At 43.1% G+C, this 25,728-nt stretch overlaps 1 protein-coding gene across 1 annotated transcript; it reads left to right on the top strand.

The window, feature by feature from the left end:
• On the top strand, positions 1-9,503 carry vtg3 (vitellogenin 3, phosvitinless). Its single transcript, XM_037469733.2, has 27 exons — positions 1-134; positions 600-620; positions 723-874; positions 1,354-1,605; positions 1,686-1,847; positions 1,934-2,082; positions 2,170-2,320; positions 2,555-2,712; positions 3,332-3,497; positions 3,639-3,764; positions 3,872-4,090; positions 4,453-4,670; positions 4,772-4,869; positions 4,943-5,067; positions 5,145-5,246; positions 5,331-5,450; positions 5,539-5,728; positions 5,812-5,899; positions 5,972-6,157; positions 6,692-6,821; positions 6,928-7,096; positions 7,458-7,558; positions 7,718-7,921; positions 8,137-8,282; positions 8,476-8,614; positions 8,720-8,829; positions 9,028-9,503. The coding sequence occupies exons 1-26, from the start codon at positions 95-97 to the stop codon at positions 8,819-8,821; spliced, it is 3,714 nt and encodes a 1,237-aa protein (XP_037325630.1). The 5' UTR covers positions 1-94; the 3' UTR covers positions 8,822-8,829; positions 9,028-9,503.
• Positions 9,504-25,728: the final 16,225 nt, after the last annotated feature.

Raw genomic sequence — 25,728 nt, 5'->3', positions numbered from 1 at the left:
AGCCGGCGCTGCGACCAGTTCCCACAACCAGAATACCTGGCGGTATATATACAGGACACATCGCAAATACTGCCTTCACCTGCTCACTTTCAACATGCAGGGGCTCCTCCTCTTCTGCCTGGTGGCTCTGGCCAGTAAGTTTTCATTGATTCATTCATCTAAATTTACTCGCTGAAGGATTTCAAAATACAGCGTCGTTATTTTTTTACTTTGGTATCAGTTTGGAAAATGACTGAAAATACTGAAATTGTTTGCATACATTTTTGTTACCATGATTTATTCCACCATTCAAATACAAACTTTTAAAAGTGGAAACCAGAAAAGAAAATATATTATTGTGTATATATATTATTATATATTATATTATTACAGTGGGTCAATCATGACTAACTTTGTTGAATGTCTTAACATTATTTGTTCTTTTTACAAACGTACTGTTGACATTTTCTTCTTTTATGTCTTGTGCCTGATTTTAAATATCTAAATTATGTAACATATAGTCCTTTGGATTAGGGTTTGATCATAAATAACTAATAACTAAAATGTGCATACAGTCACAAAAGTGCTGATGATGTGTTTTGACTTTTTTTTTCCTTTAGCGAGTCAAAGTGTCCATTATGGTGAGTCCTTAATTCATCATCATCAAAGTAAAACTAATATTTTACCAAAACTTTCTGTACTGAAAGGCTGAAATGATATTTCATTTTGGAAACAAATTTCAGAGCCCGGTCTGAGCCCAAAGAAAACATATGAGTACAAATATGTGGGGGAGGTGAATTTTGGACTCGGTAAATCCAACCTTGCTGAGTCTGCTACGAGAATCTCATGCAACCTCAAAATCGTCGGTGCGTCTCAGCAAACCTTCATCCTTCAGGTGAGATTGACAACAAAGTGTAATGCAGACCTTGTTTAAACTTGTTGCTGAGTCACAGAGACAATGACATGTCAAATATTATTCCTCAACCAAGTTAAGTGAACGTGTCATTCATCAATTTTTGAAGTGTCATTTGTTATTTGGAGGCCAATTTAAAAAAAATAACTTTACGTGTAAATAATGTTTTTCGTAAATAAACTTACAAATGTGCAACTTTTGTGGCTCTGAATGAAAGTGCTTGAGAGTCAGATCAGCTACAAATGTTTGGGCCTTATTAAAGCACCATCATCTTACATCACCTTAAGCAGGGTGGTGCAGACACATGTTGGTGCTTGTCATTTCCTGGTGGGCCACAGATGTCACCTGTGAATTATCTCATATAGAGAATGAGAGAGATTCCCCACTGCCTGGCTACAAACACTTGAGACTGTGGCATCTGAGCAATTAAAGTGCCTTTTTTTTTTGTCTCGGGTTGAAAGATTTCAGATTTTGCCTTTGAAGATTTCAACGGCGTCAAGGGAAGAAACCGCTTTACCGCTGTGCCAAAGCTCAGCCAGCGCATCGCCTCCCAGCTCGTCAAACCCTTCATGTTCGACTACGTCGGCGGACACGTTAGTAACATCCGCACCTCTGCCGAGATCTCTGACACTATTGTCAACCTCGTGAGAGGGATGCTGGGTTTGTTCCATGTGACTGTGAAGACCACACAGCGGATTTATGAGCTTGAAGAGGTGAGGTTTCTTCTGACAAGTGAGCAAGTAATAATAAACTGAAAAATTAAGAAAAAAAACACGTTTGATCGTGTTCATAGGCTAGCGTCCATGGCGTGTGCCCGAGCCATTACGGCGCCGAGGTAAACGAGGAAACAAAGGACATGACCATCACTCAGGTTGTGGATATCAAGAACTGCCGAGAGAAGGCAGCCATCTACAAGGGCTTGGCCACCGCTGTGCTCGACGACGTCGGCAAGCAGGTCTGTTTCCAACGTTCCCCTCCATCACCAATGAAACGGAGCCAAGCCGGTGCTACATTTGTTTCGTGGTGTCCTCCCAAATCCAGAGAGGGGAATCTGTCCTTACCACCGTGAGGTGTGTTTACACGGTCAAGCCCACGGCCGAGGGAGGCCTCATCACCAGGGCCCTCGGCCACGAGCAGCAGCACTTCAGTCCCTTCAACGTGAAGGGCGGCAACTTCAAGATGCAAGCGATGTAAGACAAGGGAAATGTTACGCACGCTCCCCTGCGGTGCCTGTCTGCTGTCTGTCTGATGTGTAACCCGCGTGACCTGGCCTGCAGGAACGAGATGGTGCTGCTCGCCGTGAATGACACCGCGGGGGCCGTCGAGTCCGGCCCAATGGAAAGCAAGGGCGACCTTGTTTTCAAGTTTACCGACGCAGAAATCAATCTCCCCATCGTGATGCAGAACCTTGAAGACCCAATAACAAAGGTAGTAAGGTTTATAAGGTATCTCTAGAAAGCTGCAGGAAGACCTGTAAAAACAAAAGATATTTCATTGAGAATTCACTTAGAAATACGAAAAAACAATTGAATGAGGACCAAGAAATCAACTGTTTCTTATGAAGTGAAGTAAATCAAAAGATATTCAATAACCTGTTCATTGAGAACCTCATTTTCAGAGACATATACTCACTAATCATCAATCATCCCTTCCTCCTTATAGGCTGCTGAGTTGATCAAGCATCTGGCCGAGGCTAATCGTTACCAGATTGATAGCACGACATCTGAGGACACGATAAAGCTGTATCAACTCCTGCGAGCGATGCCCGATGAAGGATTAGACATTTTGTGGAAGCAATTTGCAGGAAATGAAGAAGAAAGGTGAGAAGTTGGTCAGTGAATTCGCCAACGATGGATAGCCAAGACCAATATGTGGTCAATAAGTACTTCAATTATTGAGGATATCAGATGCATTTCAGATTTTAAAATGGAAATTCAAAATATATATGCAAATTTGATATTACGAAAGAAGAATCATTTAGTCTTAGTGTCCTTGAAACTGACTGCACTGTTGCTTTCCTACCGATAACTTTCACAGGAGATTACTAATGACAAAATGTAAAGCACTTTAACCAAGTAAGGACTATTTTTAGCTTGTAGATCATACAGTACAGCACAGCGTCATGCTGTGGAGGTGGTGCACGGAGCTTTAGAGATGTTATCCTTCACTAACTACTAACTTGACAAAATGATTTCAGTTACTCCGACATGACATCACACGCATGATTTATTATCACCTGAGGCATGGTGACAGAAAGGTGAGGACCGCTTTCCTCACTCGTTAAGATTAAGGTCGTACTCCACACCTGGTATTTCATCCCGTTAAAGTGCAATCAAATATCACATCTTCACACTAGCAATTCATTTCTTTCACCTTACGGATGATCCTTATCTTTAATACGCTATGATTCCCATTTTCTCCCCCTTCTCAATCAATTAGACGTTGGTTCTTGGACATGATTGTGGAAATCAACGATGCCAAAATCCTGAAGTTCCTGCAAGCGAGGTTCCAGGCGAGAGACGTGTCTGCCACTGAAGCTTGGCAGACCCTGCTGCTGGCGTTCAACCATCTCCAGACTGACGCTGACCTGGTTGAGTTGGCTAAAGTGAGTCAGCGCTAAAGACGGAGAAATTGCTTTGACAGGAGGATCTCTGTAGTCTTTGTGTCTTGCTCCAGAGAGGCGTATGGGTCTGATAACACCACACAATGATTCCAGATCACTGCAAAATGTTTCTTTTCTTCACAGACGTTCCTGAGCATGCCCTTCTGCAAATCCGATGTCGATTTGTGGCATACTGTAGTTCTTTCCTATGGCTCGCTGGTTTACAAGCACTGTGCCTATACTACACCTTGTCCTGTGGCTACTGTTCAGGTGATCAAATGACTTCCCTTTTTTTTCACCATAAAGTCATTTGATAGGTCATGAGAACAAGGCTGTCTGGTAAAATCCTAATGTAGACAAAAAAACATCTGTTGTAGCCACTGCTGGACATGGCCGTGGAAAGTCTGAGGATCGGTAACCACGACGACATGGTGGTCTCTCTGAAAGCTCTGGGGAACGCGGGTCACCCAGGCAGCCTTAAAACCATCATGCGCTTCCTCCCCGGAGTTGCTGCCACGCCCGTGGATCTGCCGCCCCGCGTGCTGAGCGCCGCCGTGCAGTCTATGAGGCTCATAGCTGCCAGAGACCCTCTCAGGGTAACTAGACATGATGTGCAGGAATAAGAGCTTTTTATATGCCAGGCTTTTATATAAATCATGGGCTGTCCTCCATAGTCAAGTTGAAAGTGCCACTGTCTATAATAATCCATTGTGGCAGGTAAGATTAGCCTCAGCAATTATGTGACAGTGGCAGGTGATTCATGCTATTGTTACATCATAGTTACATTTTAGTATTTTTTTAATCTTTTCACTAACTTTACCTAGAGCAATTACAGTAATCGACCTTTTTAAAGTTTTAAATTGTCCGTTCAGAAAATAATGTGAAAAGACAATAAGAAATTCAGAAGAGCGGGCGATTGAATGTGAAATCCTAATCATTAAAATACTTGTGTCTTCAGGTCCAAGATATCACCATGAGTCTGTTCCTGCAGAAAAACAATCCCGCCGAGATTCGCATGCTGGCATTCATAATCCTGTTTGACACTAAACCCTCAATGGCCGTGGTGTCCATTGTGACTGTACATCTGCAGGAGGAAAAGAACCTCCATGTCATTAGTTTTGCGTACTCGTACTTGAAAAGCGTTTCCAGATCCAGCACTCCAAACAACCACTTCCTGTGAGTAAAACGAGGCCAAAACAACCACCTGGGTGTGATCGTTTGAGTCACATTATTTACGATGCATCTTTCAACAGTCTGTTTTTTTTTTTTTGAAATAGCTCAACTGCCTGCAACGTTGCGGTGAAAATCCTGGGCCCCAGATATAGCCGTCTCAGCTATCACTACAGCAAAGCAATACACATGGACTGGTTCAATGGTATGCTCAGATAAAGACTTTAGGATTTCCCCTGAAACACGGCACATGACGATTGTCTTTTTCCCCGATGCAGATGATTTCCTAATTGGTACGGCCACGGAAGTCTTCATGCTGAGAAGCGCGACCAACGTCTTTCCAACGGAAATCCTGATGAAAGGACAATTCTATTTTATTGGTAGAATTCTGCAGCTGATGGAGGTACAGTGTTCTACACAGAAGATTTGGTTGAAGATGAAGTGTCGACCGGTGCTCACCTGTTCTCTTTCACGCTGCAGTTGGGTATCCGGGCTGACGGCCTCAAGGAGCTGTTCGCAAACGGCATCCCTGGCTTTAAAGGAGACCTCAGTTTCAGTGACTTTCAGGCCATTCTCAATGTGGTGAGCGTAACGAAAGCCTCGTGACTGCACTCTAACGCGTCCTCTTAATTCGCCCGTGTGACCACCGCGCTGTACCATTTTCAGCTTAAAAACTGGGAGGTTCTGCCCAATGACGAGCCCGTCCTGAGCGCCTATTCACGGGCCTCCGGACAAGAGTGGTTCTTCGCTGACCTTAAGAAAGAAACCATCCAGAACATCGTCAAGGTGGGAGAATAAGTGGCAAACGGTTCAGTCAACAAAAACAGACCCTTTGGCCACAAAGCCTGCCACACGATGTTGCTTTGCGTTGCAGTTCTTCAGTCAGTCCGCAGGGAAAGGGAGTCTCCTGTGGGCCGTGATCGAGAATCTGCAGAAGGGATTGTCGTGGCATCGTACCAAGCCTTATCTGATCGTTGAGGTTCGCTACTTCCAAGCTACTATCCTTGGTCTCCCGTTGGAGATAAGCAAATATTATGAGACCATCAATGGGATCAGTGTCAACGGTGAGGAGTCAAATCACGATACACATCTTGTTGGTACATATTGATGACTAAATGTGTATGATATTTGATATTTTCTAACATAGCCACAGCCTCAATCAATCCACCACTGACTGACCGTCTTGGACAACTGTTCACTTCTGACATTTCGCTGGAGACTGATGGTTTCATTGGGTAAAATATTTAATGTTAATTTCATTTCAACAATTAGCCCCATATATACTAAATCCTCCTCTTCTCTCTTAGTTATACAAAGGATTTCTGGCTCTACTACGGTATCAACACAGAGCTGTTCCAATGCGGTTCGGAGTTTAAATCCAAAACACCTGTTGAAATCCCATGGAAGTTTTCCGCCAAGATCAACATCGCAAAAAAGAAGTTTGAACTCGACTTCCCTCCATGTGAAAAACAGTTTAACCTCGTCTCATTCAGGTATGTATTATTTCGTCTGGTCTCCGTGGGGTCTCCCTAACGTTGAATGTAGCAGCGGGGTTTAAGCTCACGCTTGGCACCTCACTAGACAAACTGCTACCAGAAGATAGTTACGATACGGAGCGCTTCACATTAGATCCATTACCCTGAGTTAGTTCACAAATTCTTAAGCTCGATTTCTGTACGTCAGCCATAACATGCATGGTCCTTTGCTCGGTTGGATCGACAGAGCCGCTGTCAAAATGAAGTTCCAATGAATCCAAATAGACGCTATTCTGAGTACGGAGAGTGGTTATGTTACCATGATGGTCTAATAGGAGCAGTGTGTAAGACATAAGAGCATCTAGAGGTGAGGTTGCAAATTGCAACCAACTGAATACTCCTCCTACAGCCTCACGAGCCTGTGAAGAGGGCCTGTATTTAGATTTCAAAAAAGTTTTTAAAAGGTATATTCAATTTCCCCCAATAAACCCCCGTAACAATCCAGACAATTTCCCAAGTCTACAAATTCTTATCTTCCTTTCCAACGGACAGCTCCAATGTGTACGCAGTGAGCAGAAACATCGAGGAGCCAGATTTGGATAAAAGGACTCCAATAATTCCAGACTCCCATGATGAAGTCATCCAGAAGGGCCCAACAGTTGAGAGACCTCAGTCAGATCAGGTACAGTCAGAAATATTTTGCAGATTGCTGTTAAGAGTTGAACTAAATAACACTTTCAGAACTCAAAGCAGATGGACATCTTTGTGATTTTCAACCAATCCAACAGATCCTGACACGAAACAACTGGACACAAAAAGACAAAATGTGTATTGAGAGTAACATTTATGGAGCCGGTGTCTGCGTGGAGTATGACTTAAGGAGGGAATTTTATCACGACGAATATCCCCTGTACTATTTCCTGGGATACACCCAGATGGCAGTCAAAGTAGTACCAGGTATGTACAACAGGTACAGCGTTATGCATCATACACTGCTGTGCTGTCAACAACAACATCACACACTTCCCTAATGTTTAAGGGAACATAACAGATATTTAGCAGCTCAGGCAAACAACTGGTGTCACACTGCTAAACTTACAAGAGACACAATAAGAGCCAGTAACCAGACCTTGGAGGACATGTTAACATGACATAACGGCAAACTAAACCACTGGACTGTAGCAAAAACAAGATTTTGAGTGGGGTGTAAGTTACACTTGAATTGCTGTTTTTGGGGGTTTTGTTTGAAATTTGAAATAAAATAGCGTGTAGACATTCCTCTTTACTCTTTGCCAATGTACTTGTGCAATTTTACCAGCCCAGGCCATCAATGCTGTTGAGAAAATCCACTTTGAGGTTAATGCCGGCCCCAGCAGCCATCCAGCCAGCGCACAGGAACTGCTTGAGACTCTTTCCGAGGTATTTTTCGCTACCCTTAAAAGTTACCCAAAGTATAAAACATGGAGCAGATGCAGTTTGTTTTGAGTTCACACAGGAAATGAAGTATTAGCACATGCTGGACATGATGTACACAAACACATTACAACCAACCGGACTGCTTTCTGTCTCCTTCAACAGGTGGGAAATTCAACATTTGAAGCCGTCTTCAATGTCAATGCCTTCGCCGTGAGTGGCAACGAGAAGCCAGAGGGTTACAATGCAGTCTTCTACTACACCCCCGAAGAAGTTAAAAAAACCCAGCTCATTGTGTCTCATGTTCAAGAAAACAGCAACTGGAAGATATGCATCGATACCTCTATGAAGGCCCGTGTCGGTGCAAAGGTAAAGAAGTTTAACAAATAACACACATATGTACTTTACTATCATTGTTATGGCAGCATGGCAAGTGACTGTGACAGTGTAGCATCTGCATACTGCATATTTAGCCAAATAAATCTCTTAGATACAATGTTATAAATGCATTTAAAGTCGTACTTCTTCGTACGATGAAGCCAGGTCTTTCGTCCGTAGTGACACCTTTCTCGTCTTTGATTCAGGCAAACATTAAATGGGGAGCGGAATGCCAGTCCTATGAAATGTCAATAACATCTGAAACCGCACATCTGCCCGGCACCTTGCCGACAATCACAGCCAAAATACACTGGACCAGGATGCCAGAGAAGGTGACACGGGCTTGCACAAGGTGAGCCTCAGAGGGAATCCAGGTGAAGTCTGTATCAAGAAATATCAAATGTGAGGAGGAAGAGGAGATAGAGCCGAAGAATGACTTTGATTCCTTCACTTTGCTTTACATGCTCACATAATGTCCGACATGTGTTGTTAAAGAAGCTTTTTTCTTCTATTTTTTAAATATTATTATTTCTGATCTCTCGCAGACTTGAAAGTTACATTCCAGGTATGGCTCTGCTTCTCAACTTCTACCAGAAACAGGAGCAAAACGCCAGGCAGGAGATTTCTGCATCAGTAGTTGCCAGCTCAGCCGACAGCATTGACGTGAGGATTCAATTCCCAGAGGTATTAAAGATAAAAGAAATGCACTAACTAGACTTAGATGGAAAGATTGTATTGAGTGCAGCATTTAGATGAATGTGTAATTTCTTCTCTCTTGTCATACAACAGTATACGGTCTTCCGCCAAGCCATTCCATTTCCAATGCCACCAGTCGTCTTGCAGGAGTTTCAACATGACAACACCACAATGGACAGCTTTGGACGTGCATAAAAAAACATGTGAGCTACATGAAAGCGTTTTATTTAAAGCTTAATTTGATGTTTATACTACATTTCTCTGTCTTTTTCAAGATTCACATGGATGTGTTTGTATGTGGGGCCTTGTGTTGTGAAATTCTATGCAAAGCAGATACCCCCCGAAAACAAGCAAATGTTGCTCAATTCATGATTGCTTTTTTTAAAATACGTTTTGTGCAGCAAAAAGACAACAAAGCCCAGATGGGAGCCAGATGCCTCTATTCACAGTGATAGCGCTGCAACCAGAATCCCCCTACCGTGATGAAAGTGGGAGTCATAAAAGATGCATCAGTGATCCGTCAGATGTCAGCAGTTTGGAAATAACCCGTAGAGGTCATGAGTAATTCATCATAAAGCATGGTAAAATTTGGAAATCTTATTCAGAATATTGTGTGAATTCATGCTCATGTTGCAAAATATTCTACCTTCATAATTGAGTCACTAAAACGTGTTTTAGCCAGTTCTTTTATTTTGGTTCTATTTATATGAAATTCAGAATAAAATGATTGATGTACGGTATTATTGTAACTGGGGTGTGATCTTAGCGCGTTAATAAACATCAAAACATGTTGTCCAATTGTTCACATGAAAAGTACTGATGAAATCCCTGGAAAACCCAGAGTAAGGCATTAAAAAAAATCAGTTTTTTTAATTAAGTTCAATTTTGTGTGATGCTGAGTTTACAGCGCTCTTTGCTTTTTCTAAGAAAAAGAAAGACACTATGTGCACACCGCATTTTGTACATCATTTGCCAATTACAATTCTCCTACAATATGTAAGAGATGAAGTGGAAACTGCACAAAACCCAATCTCGACGGCTGGCAGGTTTTTCTGCTTCACCAGCCAATTTGGCAGCAAAACGTTCTTTGTTAACAGCCCCTGTTATTCTCTAAATATCCCATTCGATTGTCAGAATGCTAAATGCCGTGACTGAGCTTTGGATTCAGCAGACTGGATGATAAATTACCTTTTTTTGGGGGGAGGTGTGGGGGGGGGGGGGTGTTTTTCTCCTGGAAGGGACAGATGTTTACCAGGTCCGTACGACCTTGCTCTGTTTGTTTGGTCAACTCGACCGAACGGAGCTGTTTGCGGACGGCGGCACACGGCGTCACGCCGCACGCGCTCGAAAGTTCACTGCCGGTGTCCTCTGGTGAAGCACGGCCCGAAGGCTCGGCCCGGACAGTTGGTGGCCACGTTCCTCTTAATATTCAGACATCTGCAAGTAGAGACGTGGCTTTTGCGAAACGGATGAACGATTTTGATCGACGGTAATTGCCGCTCCTCAACTTTGGGTCAGAACAAATGGAATGTGTCACTAGCCAAAGATAATTGCATCCTAACCAGAGACTGGTCGTCACTAACTACTCCCGGCGCCGCTCCTCCCGCCTGCGCTGATTCAGCCAGATGGCGTCGAATCAAAGAGAGAAGACGTTGCCATCAGAGTCTGAACAGGATGAGCACAATTATTATGGCACCATTATGTTCCATTTACATCTCTAATATCCTGCGGGCTTTCAAGTGCCGGTTGACAGGCTGATTGCGAATCTGTTTTTCCTAAGTCACGATTCACATCACCTCCAGTCATCTCAAGGACCAGGACACCCTGACCTTGTGTTGACAGTTGAAATCAGCTGCTTAGAAAGCATTACGGAGTGATTGATCAGGTCATTTCGGAGGAGGTGTGATAGGCCATCCCTTCCTTTTTATCGCGGCTCACTGTGTGATTGTGACCTGCCTCATTAGGCAGACGATGCCGGCCCTGCTGAAAGCCATCTGAGAGGAGCTGATAATAAAACCATGGTTACGGACGGGGTTTTTTTTTGTGCAATTGGACAATTATTCCATGTTGGAGGCACAAAAGGATTCTGTTCTAAAAACCCACTAAGAAAGAGTAAAACTTCCAAATAATTGGTGGTCATTTTGAACAGTGTGATGGTGTACTTTGACTAACCATTAACATCGTGCTTTCAAAAGATGCTGTGACATCTACCCCCTGAAGGAGTCCCGTCTTTGTGACATTGACAACAAGGGAGCATAATCCGATGTCCTGTGTGCATGAGTGAGAGCGCATGAGTGTGAGCACTAGAGGACAGTGTTTACCAGACATTCAAAGAATAAGCCTGGCGCGGTGCTGGAAGGCCTCGCCCCACTATTTGCTCAGTTCCCAGAGAAAGCTATGCGCCGGGTGTTGACACTTTGAGGGTAAGTAAACATATGTCTTGGCATGGTCAAATAGAGGGCACATGTTATGTTCAAACAGGAGAAGAAAATCAAAATAGTTTCTGACTATTCGTTGCATTTTAATGAACTGTGTTTATTTTTTTTTCATCGGGCTCTTATCGGCTAACAGGTAATTATGGTTGATCCCGGGGGGGTTTTGCGCTCTTAGTTGTATGGCCACTGTCACACAGTAGTACCAACGGATTTCTTAGGACCAAGGGGAGCTTGCTGTTGCTGTCAGGTGAAGACGAAGCATTAGCGAAGGATCAATGGGGTAATTTGGATGAACCGTGACCTGGATTGTTTTTACCACCAGCACACATGATCTGATACAAAACCCCCCACCAGCCTCCTAATCCAAGGTGCACTGGAACACGGCTGCTGTGCAGGGTGAATTGAAAGTGGGCGAGACCTATCGCATCCCACTGACAGTGGGCACACCTAGTCCCAGACGCTCAGTGAGGCCTGCACACGGCTACTAATGGGGAACTGCGCCTGCTGTTTTGGCCTTTCGATGACTTCCCCCAAAAACACACACGTTGAAAACGTTAATTTAGGATATAGAGATGCTTATTCATTCAAATTGTCTACCTGTGTTTATTTATCTTTCTTTAGATAGCAGGTACAGTAAATAACAGTTTTCTTTGTTGAGAAAAGAGTTGTTGGGAGTTGAAAAGAGCCTTTTTGTTACTAGTTAATTCAACTTGGGGGTTTGTTTTTAAGTCAAAACTGTTCCTAAGTGCATTTTTGGAATTAGTGGTTTGCCCCAAGCTGCCAAAGTTGCAACAACTGCAATGTTTTTGAAGTTTTAATTGCATGCTGAAACAGACTCCGGCTTTGCGCGACCCTGAACAGGACGTTTTATAGAAAGTGGAGAGATAATGTGTGAATTTCATATTAATATTAGAACATAACTGATGTATTTCAAACCATGTTTTGAGGATCAGATAATACACTAAGTTCGGTTACCCAAAAAGTAATTAGAAATGTTTGAGACTTCCCAATTTAAACAAGACTTGTTTTTCTGCAGGCTGTGATTCTAATTTTAGGTAATGTAATGCTGCCACTATTATACAATCTAGAGGGGTTTAATTCGTTGAAGCCTCGGCCTGCAGGAAACACACAGATGATTTTGTAGAGAACAGTTTATTGTCACCATTCTGCCTCTGAGGGGCAGTGGAAGGTGCTTATATTGATGAGAAGTCTACTCCTTTGAGTAATGGCTTAAACAGAACACAACAGAAACTACATCACAGTTTTGTTGGACCAATGGTGGACTATTTTAAGTTAAAGGTAGGGATAAGCTTAGTTCTTATTGCATTTTTATGATTTAAGATATGATCAACAGTTATCTTGTATACATTGTGATGTGACTTGTGTTGCAATAGTATTTCATAGGACCTAATTGCTGCACTGCCTTGTTATCGATATGTTGTTGGTGTGTGCAGGTTGCGTAATATATTGACAGTATGTACAATAGGATGATTAATTGAAGATGATGAGAAAACACAATAGATCGCAGAGGAGTTTTAAAGCTGAGCTGTACTTCTGGACTATCCTACATATACGCACACTGTGTACCAAGATCCTTTCACTGAGGCAATACTTTTTAGATTTCTCACAGATGTCTAAAAAAGTACATTAAAAAACCCATAAAGCCTGCCAGTGGCTTATAGTTGCAGTCAAGCTCCTTGCCACCAACCTGACTTAAACCCCTAACAATAATGGTCTTTAAAGGAAATGAGCACACACACACACACACATGCACTGTGCCATAGTATTTAGGAGTGGCTAAAACCCCAGATTTGATCCTCCAATGCCGGAGGTCTGTCTGATAGCCCAGCAGGCCAAACACATCCAAGCGTTAAATATCCATTACACATGTTGGCACTTGCATTGTGTCTTATAGACCTTCACAATGTACAGTAGTTTGGACACGCCTTCTCATTTGATTCAATGAGAAGGCGTGTCTAAACCTTTGACTCCCACTGTAGCTTTCAGTCAGTCAATTTCCCCACATTTCAGAGAAGTTTTAAATTGAGGAGATTATATGCAGTCAATCATCCAGGGGGGGGCACTGTTGATCTTACCAGTGACCCAAGGAGCCTTTACTGGAGCCTTCCTTTCTATAAAATGTAGCATCTTCCAATTCAGATCAGTTCTATTCTTTCTCTTTTTCCTGTCCTACTTGAACCACAAATGCAGATGCACACAACAAAACAAGTGGCATGTCAGAGAGTGATGTGAATCTTGAAGTGATACTTTTTGCAATAGGGGATACGAAAAAACCATGAGAGACATGCCTCACATCGCAACATCCATCTTTTGTGCGTGGGGTGTCTTTTTTATGAACAATGATAAACATCAGAGACCCTGTCAACACGGCTCTTGCATTATTAACAACCCCCCACACCCCAAATGAACTTTACATAACAGATGAAGAAGACAATCTAAAAAAAAAAATCTCCTCCACTGCCAAAGTAGGTAACTCAATTCCCTCCTCCTCCTCCTCCTCTGAATCAACGTGACGATACGAGATGATTGAGCAGCATCGGGCGCCCTGTGAAAGAGCAGCGCTGAGGTAACTGTTCAGCCGCCGTGACTACATTAATTCTTCATGTGCAGTCTTATGGGCTCAGCATTTATGGCGAAAGGAGGCCCCCCCGATCCTCCTGCCTGTGAAGAGCCGTCGCCATGGCAACCACCCAGTTGATCAAGATCCTCGGCGATAAAGACAAGGAGATTTTACCAGTGTTGCACTCATGCATGTGTTCTAGAATAATATGAAAAACACACATGCCGTTTTGGAGGGAAAAAAAACGGGTGAGAAAATCAGGTGACATTAGTCTCAAGTTTGTGTGTGAAGCGAAAACATGGATTTGTGCTCCCGCGGTATAAATGTATCTAGCGGGCAGCTTTTATTATAGTTAGTAAACGTATGCATACTCAGGTGAGCACTAGGCAGGGCAACACGGTGATTAGAGATTAGCTGCATGACTGGAGGCTTGCAGGTTTGATCAGGTTTGATCCCTGCAAAGACCAGAATTCACATTGTGTAATACACTGATGGTGCGGCTCATTCAACCACACAGTAACGAGATGCAATTAAGAGTTTCAACAACAGGAATGGTTAACCCATCAGGAACAAATCCTCCATGTAGCCTTTGGAATTAGAAATGGAGCAAGGAAATTTGGTAGAACTTGATGTGCTCTTAGTTTGCTGAATATTCTCAGTGGGGGAAAAAAACATCAAAACTATATTGAAAACATGCAGCTGTGATGCAATTAGGGTTAATGGTTGTGAAAAGATGGAGAGGCGGTGGAAACCTGGCACTGTTCAAAGTAAAGAAACATAAAAATACCAAATAGGAAAACATAAAATGCTCCCTTATTAAGTAACTTAATGATGTTTGGTAATCCTTAAAGAGGTAGCAAAATAAGAACTTGTGTGCACAACAATAACCAGAGGAGACACTGCAGAGAATAAATAGTACACATTTTTGTGTATGGATTAAATAAAGAAGAAACCAATTATTTAATTAATCAGCTTTATTGGTACGCTTAATTTTTTTTAACTTTGAACAGAGCCAGGATACAATATTCTGTTTCCAGTCTTCATCCTAAGCTTAGCTTATGTACTCTGGCAATGAAATTAAAGTCAACTTAACAATGAAAACTAACTAACATACATGCTGGGTTTCCTCCGTTGAAATAAGCTGAGCAAGTGTCCCGTTGAATTGACATTAGGAGAATTTCACGCTCTACGCTGGTCAGCTGAGAATCTGAAGGTGAAACGCGACAAAGAAATGGACTTTGCATCAAAAGACATCCAAGTCGGGTCAAATCTAGAAGGGCACCCCATGAGGGAGCACAATCTCAAACGTGATTTCTCAAAACCTGTGTGTAGAGGTTACCTTCTCCCCATAAAAGATTTTTAGACAACATTTTTCTTTTTATGTCTTGCATCAATTACCTATAATATAAAATGTAGCTAATGTGGTCTTTGTGAAAGCACTGCATTCATGCTTTTTATAATGTCACATCCAACAGCAATAGCCAGAAATTACAACCTATTAGACCATTCAAAATGCTTAAAATTGTTGTTTTGCTGTCTCTTTGCTAATATGACCATTATATTCTTTGTGTGGAGAGTCGTTGATGGTGAAAGTTACCGGATGGAGGGATAATATTGCCTGGCTTCAAGTTGTATATCTGATGAATAATTTCAATAAATATCTAAATTGAGAAAGCAGGCATGATACAATGTGTTTGCCATTTATAAAATGTGAGACGTCAGACACAATATTGTGATGTGACGGAGCTACAAATGTGTTCTCCCCGTCAATCATTGAGTGATTTAACACACTGTTAATAAGAAGTAGCATAATAAATTCTGGTGTCACCGACCCAAAATAACTGAGAGAATTTTCAATTTTGCAACCATCAAATATTTTGAGACGCGCTGTTAAAAGATGCGCCTAATCTGCATCGCACTTGGCATTTTGCTGCACTTCTGCTGCCATGTCTGCTCTCAGTGGAGCGGAACGATTAAAGTAACATTTAGCAGAGCAACTTGACAAGTTGACTGTGGCTGCACAGCCCCGAGACATAAATAGGTGTAATCTGAAAAACACACACCACGGGGTATCCGTTTGAAACAGAAGGCACACAAATGAGCGCAAACACGAACATCATAATCTGCCGTGAGTACCTCCGCGGTGACACAGGTACAATGGAACACCATCCAGTGCCAGGGACCATTTTTTTCGTGGTTCAGAGAGCTCTTTTTTTTTTTTCCCGACTAGTCAGATCTCCTCACCTCACACACTTTACACCCGGGATCTCAAACCCCCCCCCGGAGTGACAAAGCAGAGCTGCCGGCTGCATCAATGTGTCGAACGTCTGTGTGATGCGAGTGTCATGGATTCAGAGAGATCATTTCATCTGTCAACCAGTCCCTTTATTGAAATGACAGAATTCAGAGGATATTCCTTTCATGTGTAACTCTGCATTAGTCCTGGAAAATAGACGCAGCTGGAAGCCACTCAAGATAGTCGGCTCACCACTTTGGTCCAGAATGAAATATAAGATGTGACATTTTCTACAGATCTTCATTAACAGTACGATTTATTTTTTACCTAATACATTAAAAAGATGACAGTGTAGATATGGGGACAACAGTCCCTGGACAATGCTCCAAACTGACTTTACCCAGCGCTTGACTTTTTCAACCTTTGAAATCCAATTATCGGATTAGTTGCTATAAAATGTTTTGTTCCCCAATAGAATAAACAGTGTTTTGGGGATTCTCAGATATCAAAGCCCGAACAAATATCAGATGAACACTGCACTCGCCACGCGTTGGTTCATGACCTAATGCCTGCGAAATGAACAGCGTTACCATAAGCCTCAGTTGTGTTTTGTTTACCGCTAATGAGCTAAAGAGCTGAACCAATATGTTAATCAGGGCGAACAGAAGACCTGCCGAACAGCGGCTTTTGTGATTCGTTTCTTTGAGCAAAGTTAGCGTTTTTTTCATTAGCATTCAGCGTCTAAACCGAGTCAACAATGTCCGACAATTAAAACGGCGCGCCTCAGTCCTGCTTTCAAACGTTGTGACGAAAAGCAAAGGAAATCCGCTGCTGAAAGTAAGTATCTCGAGATCTCGGGTGACACCGGTGTTGAAGAGCATCGCGGCAAACAAGCAAACATGCGAAAACAACGGCGTTTGGCTGGATTAAAATGGATTTGTTTTGTTGGCACAGGACAAAGAAAAATATAATAACAACAAACAGTGATGGGACTAATTTGTTGAGGTGCCTCACCGCAACCTTTCTTAAGCCTCCAGTTACCAAAGACGGTTGTAAGCACTGCGTGTCAACAGTGCAAAACGAAAAAAAGGAAGATTTAAGAGTAACTAGATGGCGATAATGATGTTGTGCATCCATGTCCAGGATTAATGGGCTTGCTACTAATGGTATTTGGCGATAAAGCTTCTTCCCTTAATGCCTCCCTGTATAACACCTTCAGGCAAACATAATATGTCGGCATTGAATGCTCCAAGATCTTATAATTAGTATGTGTATGCAAGCCGTAACAAATGACGGGATGAACACCTTATAAACCAAGTGAACTGTACACTGTACATCGGGGGGACGGTTTCATGGGTTTCAGCACTTACGTTACCGCCATCGTAATTTAAGGCAGCTGCTCCTGGGGAAAACATGCAGATGCATCTGTTGTGTTTGTACGTTCTTCTGTACTATTAAATTGCGGGGGGGGGGTGAGAAAACGGACGTAGAGTTCAGTGATTTGAAATGAGCACCACATATCCACACACACACACTCCGCCTGCAGTGCCTTTGCTTAAGTGCTGACCTCAGGACACACAATAGAAATTTGTCTCGATGGCCTTCGGGCCGACAGCACGGCTCATTAACGGGCTAAACAAATTGTACGAGTGAATGCATTGCCATACTGTTTGTGCACATCTTTAGATGATGACTCTGAAGGATTTTAGTTGAGTTGCCCTTGAACTTGAAACAGGTTTCAGTTTTTTTTAAAGGTTCACACTAGGGCTGTCAAAAATAGCGCGTTAACGGCGTTAATTAGCTGTTTGTTGTTAATTACGTCAATTTTTTTGACGCATTTCACGCATGCGCAGTGTGACAAATTATTCAGGTCCGGAAAGAACCTCTTCTTCTAGGGAATGCACTTCATCCTATACAACACATTACTGCCACCTGCAGGCATATGTCAGGCCGTCAGGTTCAGCAAGTTGTTTGCGCCAGAGACCCGCTCCCCCCCCCCCCCCCCCCCCCCCCCGTTCTCGCGCAGCAGAACAGAGAAGAAGAAAAGCTCCGCCCAGCAGAGCAAGAGCAGCGCTGTTCTGAAACATGCGGAGGAAGAGAAGCCAATGCGATGTAAATCCTCCCGGGTATGGGGATATTTCACACTGAAATGGGGGTGGTAGCGGATTTCTTTGCAGCGCCAGTCGTTCTAATCGCCGCGCTCGACTTCAAGGTGTAACCTTTATTATTGTTCGGTCTGAAACGGCGCGCCCAGTGACGGGTGGTGCAGCAATATTGTTGTTCGGGTGGAAATCGGGAGAAAGGTCGGTCCGGGAGATTTTCGGGGGGGGCTTTGAAACATCGTGAGGGTTGACATGTCTGGTCATGTCTGGTCATCGCAGGAGCACAAACTCACAGCAGAGTGGGATAAACTGCAGAGGCTCGAGACCCTTCTAGAGCCATGCAGGGAAATCAGTCTGTAACTTATCAAATAACATTGATTTGATTATTTTCTGGAATGAATTAAAAAATCAAATATCAATAAGATATATTTATGTAAAAAATAATAATTATGATAATAATAATGATAATTATGTATCTGTGTCCTGTTATTTATCTTTAGTATGCATTTCAGAAAGAAAAAATGGTTAGGATTCAGGTGATTAATCATGATTAATCCACTGAAAATTCTGATTAATTTGATTAAAATTTTTAATCATTTGACACCCCTAGTTCACACACAAGATGAATCCATCTGGCCTTTGCAACCCCTTTGCTTTTCATCTTGCGTCACATTAGGTTCACACTGGTTGTTTTGAGTGAAATGTGAAATATCTCAACAGCGACTTTAAATGCCAGCCGTATCTTCCATCTTCCTCTAAGGGAACAGTGGATCCCTGAAGATGCCGATTGGGAATTTCTATCAAATATTCACTGTATATTTAGTCGATTAAATAAGCAGCACATTCAAAACTATGCATATTCTGTCGCGGTCTAGTTAACACTTAGGGCGTATCAGTGACAAAATTATAAAAATACATTTTTGCAGTTTTACGCTAAATATTTTAGCGTGATGTCCAATATCATTCAGTTTTACAAACTACACAGCTTTGGTCCTACCAGCAGAGGGAAATCAACTATACAATCTAAGAGAAAATACCATTAAATGCATATGAAAATTCAACATCTGTAAGTTGTAAAACTTCATGCTGCACCTAATGTCATCGGTGCAAGTACAATGTTTCACGAAGCCCAGCCTAACTGACATCCACTGAAATCACAGGTAATTAATACTGCTTCCTATTTATAGATCATTCCAGAACTTGCAATAGGATCTGACTATTCTCTAACAGAGATTACTTGGCATTGAGTCATCAGCCCAAACTCTGGTTTGTAACTGATGACAGATTTAGTTTGATGTTATTCTTCAAAGGTTTCTTTTTTATCCTCAAAGGAGATCTAGGGCTCTGTGCTTAGATCTCTTCTTTTAAACATTTGCAATGTCGATCTATGTCAAAACGTATTGTATGTTAATCTTCGACATGAACTGACGATGCTGTTTCTTTTTTTGTGCTGTTAATGATGCTGATGTCTTTGGAACTCTGTTAGCCGCTTTAAAGGCTCTATTAAGTTTGAATTAGAGCCTTTGTTCGCGCTGTCACGGCGCGGAATGCAGACGATGTCTGTTGCCTCCCCCCCGTGGCGATGGACCGATTGCTGTGCATGCGGCTCGCTGCTAACAAACACGACAACGGGGCCGATCAGAAGAGGGGACGCCGCTATGGGTCCGCAGAGACTAAGGGGGGGGGGGGGTCTGGTTTGCCATATGAGCCAGCCAGAGGGGCCCGACTGAGGGACTCGCTAACACTGGAATGCAGGCAGGAGTGATCAAAGCACAGAGGAGCGTTATGAGAAAGAGCAACTTCATCCTCGGCTCACACTATCCCGCACTATGTCTTTACAGTGCAAATACTCTGATTTTGAAATGTAGCCCCTTTTACTATAGAACTTCTAATGCTTTCCTTCAAAGCTACTTAATGTACTCGCTTCTTCAAGGCAGGCACCAGCGTTAACCTCTAAAAGGATCCCAGAGGAATGTGATAGAGTGCATCCTTCAAAAAAGAATAAAAAGACCTAAATAGGTTTTCTTATTCAGGACAATTTTGTAAGGCAATAGATCAATCTTAGGTCAAAATAGAAATTCCATTTATTTTTTCTTTTAGCAAAACCTCCTTCAAACCCCAGGGCATTTCTTGTTTTCTGCATTAACCTTTGCTCTGTTGGCTCCTGTTGACTGGCGCTAAGTTTCCTTCAAGGGATGATAACCCAGTGCTAAAGCACATCCTTTCCTTACTGCTGCTGAAAATGGATGTAATTAAGATGTATTTTCTTTATGTGTGCCTACAGAGTTACTTAGCAGTGCACCTGGCCTTCAGGAAGCTTCATTCCGTGTCTTGTACAGCGCACCACTCCTTTTGTTCTCTCTAAATGAACACTTGCTGTTACATTGCTAATCTATGGAGGCAGATTTGAAAGAGTTCCTTTCTTTGATCTAATGTTTTCAGTGTGATGCAACATGAAAATTTCTGTGCAACCTCTGAGATCTGAACAGATTTCATGAGGGGAATCGCCAGGAGGGGGGAAAAAATATGATTATTTCGACCAATTTCTGTTTTTTTTGTGATGGGATGTAAAAGTGCTTGTGGGTATAAAAAAAAGGAGGAACGTGTGCTCCAAAACACACATTTTCTCATTGCAACACTGCAACAAAAGGTTCACGCTTAGTTAAAGACATGATGCATAATCATGCAAAATCCATCAAATAATTCCAATATTCAGATGTTGTCCAGGAACATTATCCTTTCAAGTCTCTTGTAGTCTCTCATGCATTACAGGGCAACTTGAACCATGCATTAAAACGTTGGATTTGTCTCGTTGAACACATATTTGGGGTGTGTAGAAAAAAAAAGTGGTAGAAATGGATTAATTACAGCGTTCACTTTCCACTTTGCAGCCCAGGGGACTCGGTCTTAGGACTGTTAGATTCCCCTCGTCTACTTTCGCCCTCCTTCCATCTGCCGTATCACACCTACAGGTCACGGCCCGCGCACTGCAGCTCCTCCTGGCCACAGGGCACGCGGGGGCACGATGCGGATGCCTGGTGTGGCAGGGGACCCAAGGAAATTCGGGGAGGGAAAAAACTAAGGTGAGGGTGGAGGTTTACAAGTGGAGAAGGTTGAGGTTAAAGTGGCTTGACAAGAGCTTTGAAGCCCACCTGTGTTTGTGTGTGTTTGTCTGTGTGTGTGTGTGTGTGTGTGTGTGTGTGTGTGTGTGTGTGTGTGTGTGTGTGTGTGTGTGTGTGTGTGTGTGTTTGCTGCACACTGTGAATACACCACAGGGTTTGCCATATCTTTGGCAGCAAGCTCCCTACCACAGAGTGAATGTCAGTGTGGCAAAGCAATGTCCTCCTGCCTCCCCGGGGCTCGTCATTCACACAGTAGGCTTTCGTCTTCTGCGATAACACACTACAGGGGCCCTTCCCCCCCCCACTCCTATTTTATGTGGTTCTACAGGATTTTTTTCAACACGCCTCTCAAGTAACTCAAGCATATTGATGGACATTCAAGTGTTCTCGCGCCGATGCCTCCGCGGCGTCCCACATTGGCACTGACCTGAATTGAGAGAAGAGCACCTGGCAAATGTGTCCAATACTGTGACAATTCAGCACGTCGTAGCCCCACAGCCCCAAAGGAACCCAATCACTACTTTGTAAAGGATTACATTTCATTGTAGATCATTTAAAGGGCAGTTACGCAAAAATCATTTCCAGTATGAAGCCTCATGGTTTCGCCGGGTGCAAAACTGCAATGCCCTTTTTGATTAACATTCATCCACTTTCTGTACCATCTGTACAGCCTTTCAATGTAGATTTGAGCAGTTACATATCATTGTGGGATACAGCAACATGAAAGTAGAAATCTAATGATGTTTAAATTATATGTTTTTGGCGCAAGGAGGTGCTTAGGACAGGGTTACAAGATCAGATAATAAAGAGTCCCTGTTGTGAGGTAAACATTTTCAAATGAAAAGCTCACACATAGTAAGGCCCGGATGTTAAGGGGCCTTGAAGCTCTTATCTGTGGTTCAGTTTAGGCTAAAAATTCATTCTAAACAGTTCATGTTTCTGTCTTGATTTAGAAAAGGTAGAGACGGGTACACCATGGATTGGTCACCAGTCAATCACAGGGCCGACAAAAAACACCTACGGTACATTTGACAATTTATCAAACCCCCAGAGCATCTTTGGACTGTGGGAGGAAGGCAGAGTTCCCGGAGAGAAGCAACGCAGACACAGGGAGACGATGCAAACTCCACGCCGACGGGGTGGCTTCAAACCCAGGACCTTCTTGCTGTGTCATACAATCAACAGACACTTTTGGCGTTTTGAGCGTTTGAGCAATTGAAATAAATAATCCAATGTATTACAAGTGGGAAGAATATTTCTATAATAATAGAATCCTTCCTTCTGCAGCACTGACCTGTTCCTTGTAGGACTTCTTACTTTCATCCATGAAAAAGAGCAAAAGGTCACGATGTAAGTTTTGAACAGCAGACTGCTCTGTGCCTGAGATGAATCACAACACTATTAAACCCCTGCAGATACGCTCCTTATAATAGTCATTTTCTCTTGTGGGGTGGTATAAACCTGACTTAATGTACTTTTAACTGCTGCAAATACATACAAGCCTGTGTGGGTGGGAAAGGGAAGAAAGGATGTCTTTGTTTCTGGTTCCAAGGGCGGCAAAAGAATGACTTGTGGTAGATCAATTTTGGCTCTGGTGTAAGTTTCGTGGTCTTTTACCCACTGAAAAGGCAAAAAAAAAGGTTTGAAACAAAAGTCCTCCCTTTTAGAGCAAGTCTCGAAGAGGAAAAAATAGTTTGAATGCTTATCTGACGGGATAAATTAAAGACCCTCATCCCCAAATTCAGAGCATACTTGATGAATACTTTTTTTGTATATTTACTCCGCCCTGCATTCAACGAGACAACGACTGAGCCGGCGGCCTCGCAGCTGCTGGGGCTTCCAGCCTTAACAGTGCAAAGAGTGCTGACACTGCAAACAGCGGCGCCCCCTGAGGGGAACCGGAAGGCGGCGTTGCGCTCCTGTGACGACGCCGTCTGTCGGGACGCCACTAACGGCTGATGCCGCTGCATAAGCGAAGTGCGGAGCGGCGGCCAGGGGCTAGCTGGTGCCCAGTGGGGCACGACCACACCGCCGGGCCAAGTAAGCAGAGCCGAGGGAGAACAGCTTCAATGTCTGCTCAGAAACAAGCTATATTGGGTGTATAAGGATTAACCGAATGCTCTTTGGGGACATTTAACAATAACACGTCCATGTCCTTGAGAAAAAATGTACCTTCTAGGCTCTGAATTGTTGTTCGGGCTTGTTGTTTAGAACGAATCCGCCAGTTGAAGTGCACCAGGGTGTATATTTCAGAGCACAATAACTTCAAATATTATCTCATACTTCTTCTTTTTCATTAACATATAATGAACCTTTTCACATAGATAAATGTGAGAAAAGAAAAGATTAATAAAACACACGGCCAAATAGTAGTGATATGATATCTCTCCATAAAGCATATTCATTGCAGTGAAGTCATTGAAACCATTTTACTATAATAAATCCCAGTTTATTCTTGCCATCACTTTGATGCAGCAAATATTGCTTGCATTTAAGTGGTTCCACTACGGTGTGCCGGGAGGACATGTTGAAAACAAATCCTGACAGCCAATGCAAACACTTGAGCTAAAAATATCACAAACACTGTATATGACTTGTGGAGAAAAAAAAGACAGGCAGCTAAGAGGGAGGAAGAAAGAGAGACAGGGAGATAAAAAAAAAAAACTGTACATTCACTGTACTATAATAACTGTCAATATCATCTTTACAGTGAACCCAGAGAAGGAATGCTATTACATCTGTTCTGCATAAATCGACGAATGCCAGAATGTGCTGCTCTGGCTGATCTCAGAAACACTGAGACGAGCGGTTACACCCCCCCCCTCCCGCCCACCCTCAAAAGCCTCTGTGTACTGCTGATTCCGGGGAGCAGCGACGTCTTTACGCTGCAGCTGCGGGGGGAGAAACCGAACCTCTACTTTCCCACCAACGCACCCTGTGGCAGTGTTATATCCAACGCTTAAGAGCCCGCTCGGCCCAAACAAAGGTCACCGGACCCCGGCTAAACGATCTGTTTCCGGCAGCGCCGTGCTCTGTCTGCATAAACACCCCCCCTGTCTAGCATTTTTTTTTTTTTTTACAAACTCCAATCCAGCACTTGTCAAGCTCGACCCAGTTTGATTAAACTTGTCAACCCTCCTCCCCCGTCTCTCAGCTTCCGACCAGGTGCCGAAGGCAATCGGCACGCAGGATGCACCGGCGCCCGCCGGATCCTCGCCGCTCACCTGGGGTCAGTCTCGTACCGCTGCGCTTTGTTCCTTTCCCCTGCCATACAGCTAACCTCAGCATAACTGGGAAACACAGCGTTATCGTATTATTTATGAGAGCTGGCCTTCTGTGATGCAGCTCAAGCAGGAATACCAATGAAGCCCCCCCCCCCCCCCCCCCGCCTCCCTGCTCCCGGGCCGAGCCTCACCGGGCCGAGCACTGGCACCGCTGCTCCTTGGGTGGAGTGTGATCTCCAAGTTGAGGCTCTGCGGGGAGTCATTCATTCGCCGTTTTAGGCAGACACCGCGCACCAAACACGGCGGGTTATTTTGTAAGAGCCGTATATTCGCAACTCAAAGGGGATCAAGCCATAAATCCCTGTGCGTGTTTTGTCTGATGGTCGTTTCTCCATCGGTCATCCCGTGTTAGTTTGCATTAATACGAGGATCTGATTAATGTGCCTGAGCTCCGCTGTAGCTCCCCAGCGCCAAACACACGAGGATATGATCTACTGTCTGTCGTGGCCGCAGACAATCCGCCAACCTGTTCACTGGAAAGTGAAACACACGGAGCTTCTCCCAGTGTTTGGACTGACAGATTAGATTGTTAGCAGGAAGTAATTACTTGCAGAAAGCACACTAATCGGCACGAGCTGTCCGGAAGCAAGACCTTTACTTAGCCTCCGGCCACAGGATATTGTTTCAGAATTCACATTATGAATGATTGCAACGTTATCTGAATCCTATCGTTTAGTCAGGTGTCTCTATTAGTATCTTAATGCCTCCTGGGGTTTTTTGTAGGAGAGGGTCTGATGAACCAAAGTTTTTTTCTTCTCGCTCTTATTAGCTAATCAGATCATATCGCAATTTCTCCTCTCCAAAATACTTTAATGCTAAATTTGTTTGGATCCAACGCTGCTAATTAATAGTACAGTCTTTGATGTGAAAACAAGAAAAAAAGATTTCACTTTTAAATGTCCTCGGCGAGATAAGCAGACTGAAATCATCAACCTACCGTCTTAAACAGGTAATAAAAAAAAAACATGTCATTTAAAAAATACCCGATGTTCTTTTGTGCTTCTTTTGAAAGAAGTCATTTTGGCTCAGTGTTTCCTTGAATAACTTATCGGAATTACATTTCACCTAATAAATCTGCTTGGCATAGCCTGTCGTTAACTCTCGGAGTGATTGCACATGCACGGCAAAAAGGCTTTGAGAGTGTTCTTTTGCATGACAAAGAATTGGCTAAATCTGAAACATTTCCACGGCTCAACAGTCAAAGTGAAAGGGACTCTTTAGTTTTCTCCGTAACATTTGCCAAGTTCATTTGATGAACTTTTGCAGAGTTAAGTCGGGTGAACAATAGTTTTTCTGGGAGGACTGGAAAGCTCAAACGTTTGCGCTTTGTAGCGATTCAACT

Source organism: Pungitius pungitius, chromosome 7 (genome assembly GCF_949316345.1).
Source record: "Pungitius pungitius chromosome 7, fPunPun2.1, whole genome shotgun sequence".
NCBI classification, from domain to species: domain Eukaryota; kingdom Metazoa; phylum Chordata; class Actinopteri; order Perciformes; family Gasterosteidae; genus Pungitius; species Pungitius pungitius.
The sequence above is the reverse complement of the archived record's forward strand: the minus strand, read 5'-3'. Positions and strand labels throughout refer to the sequence as shown.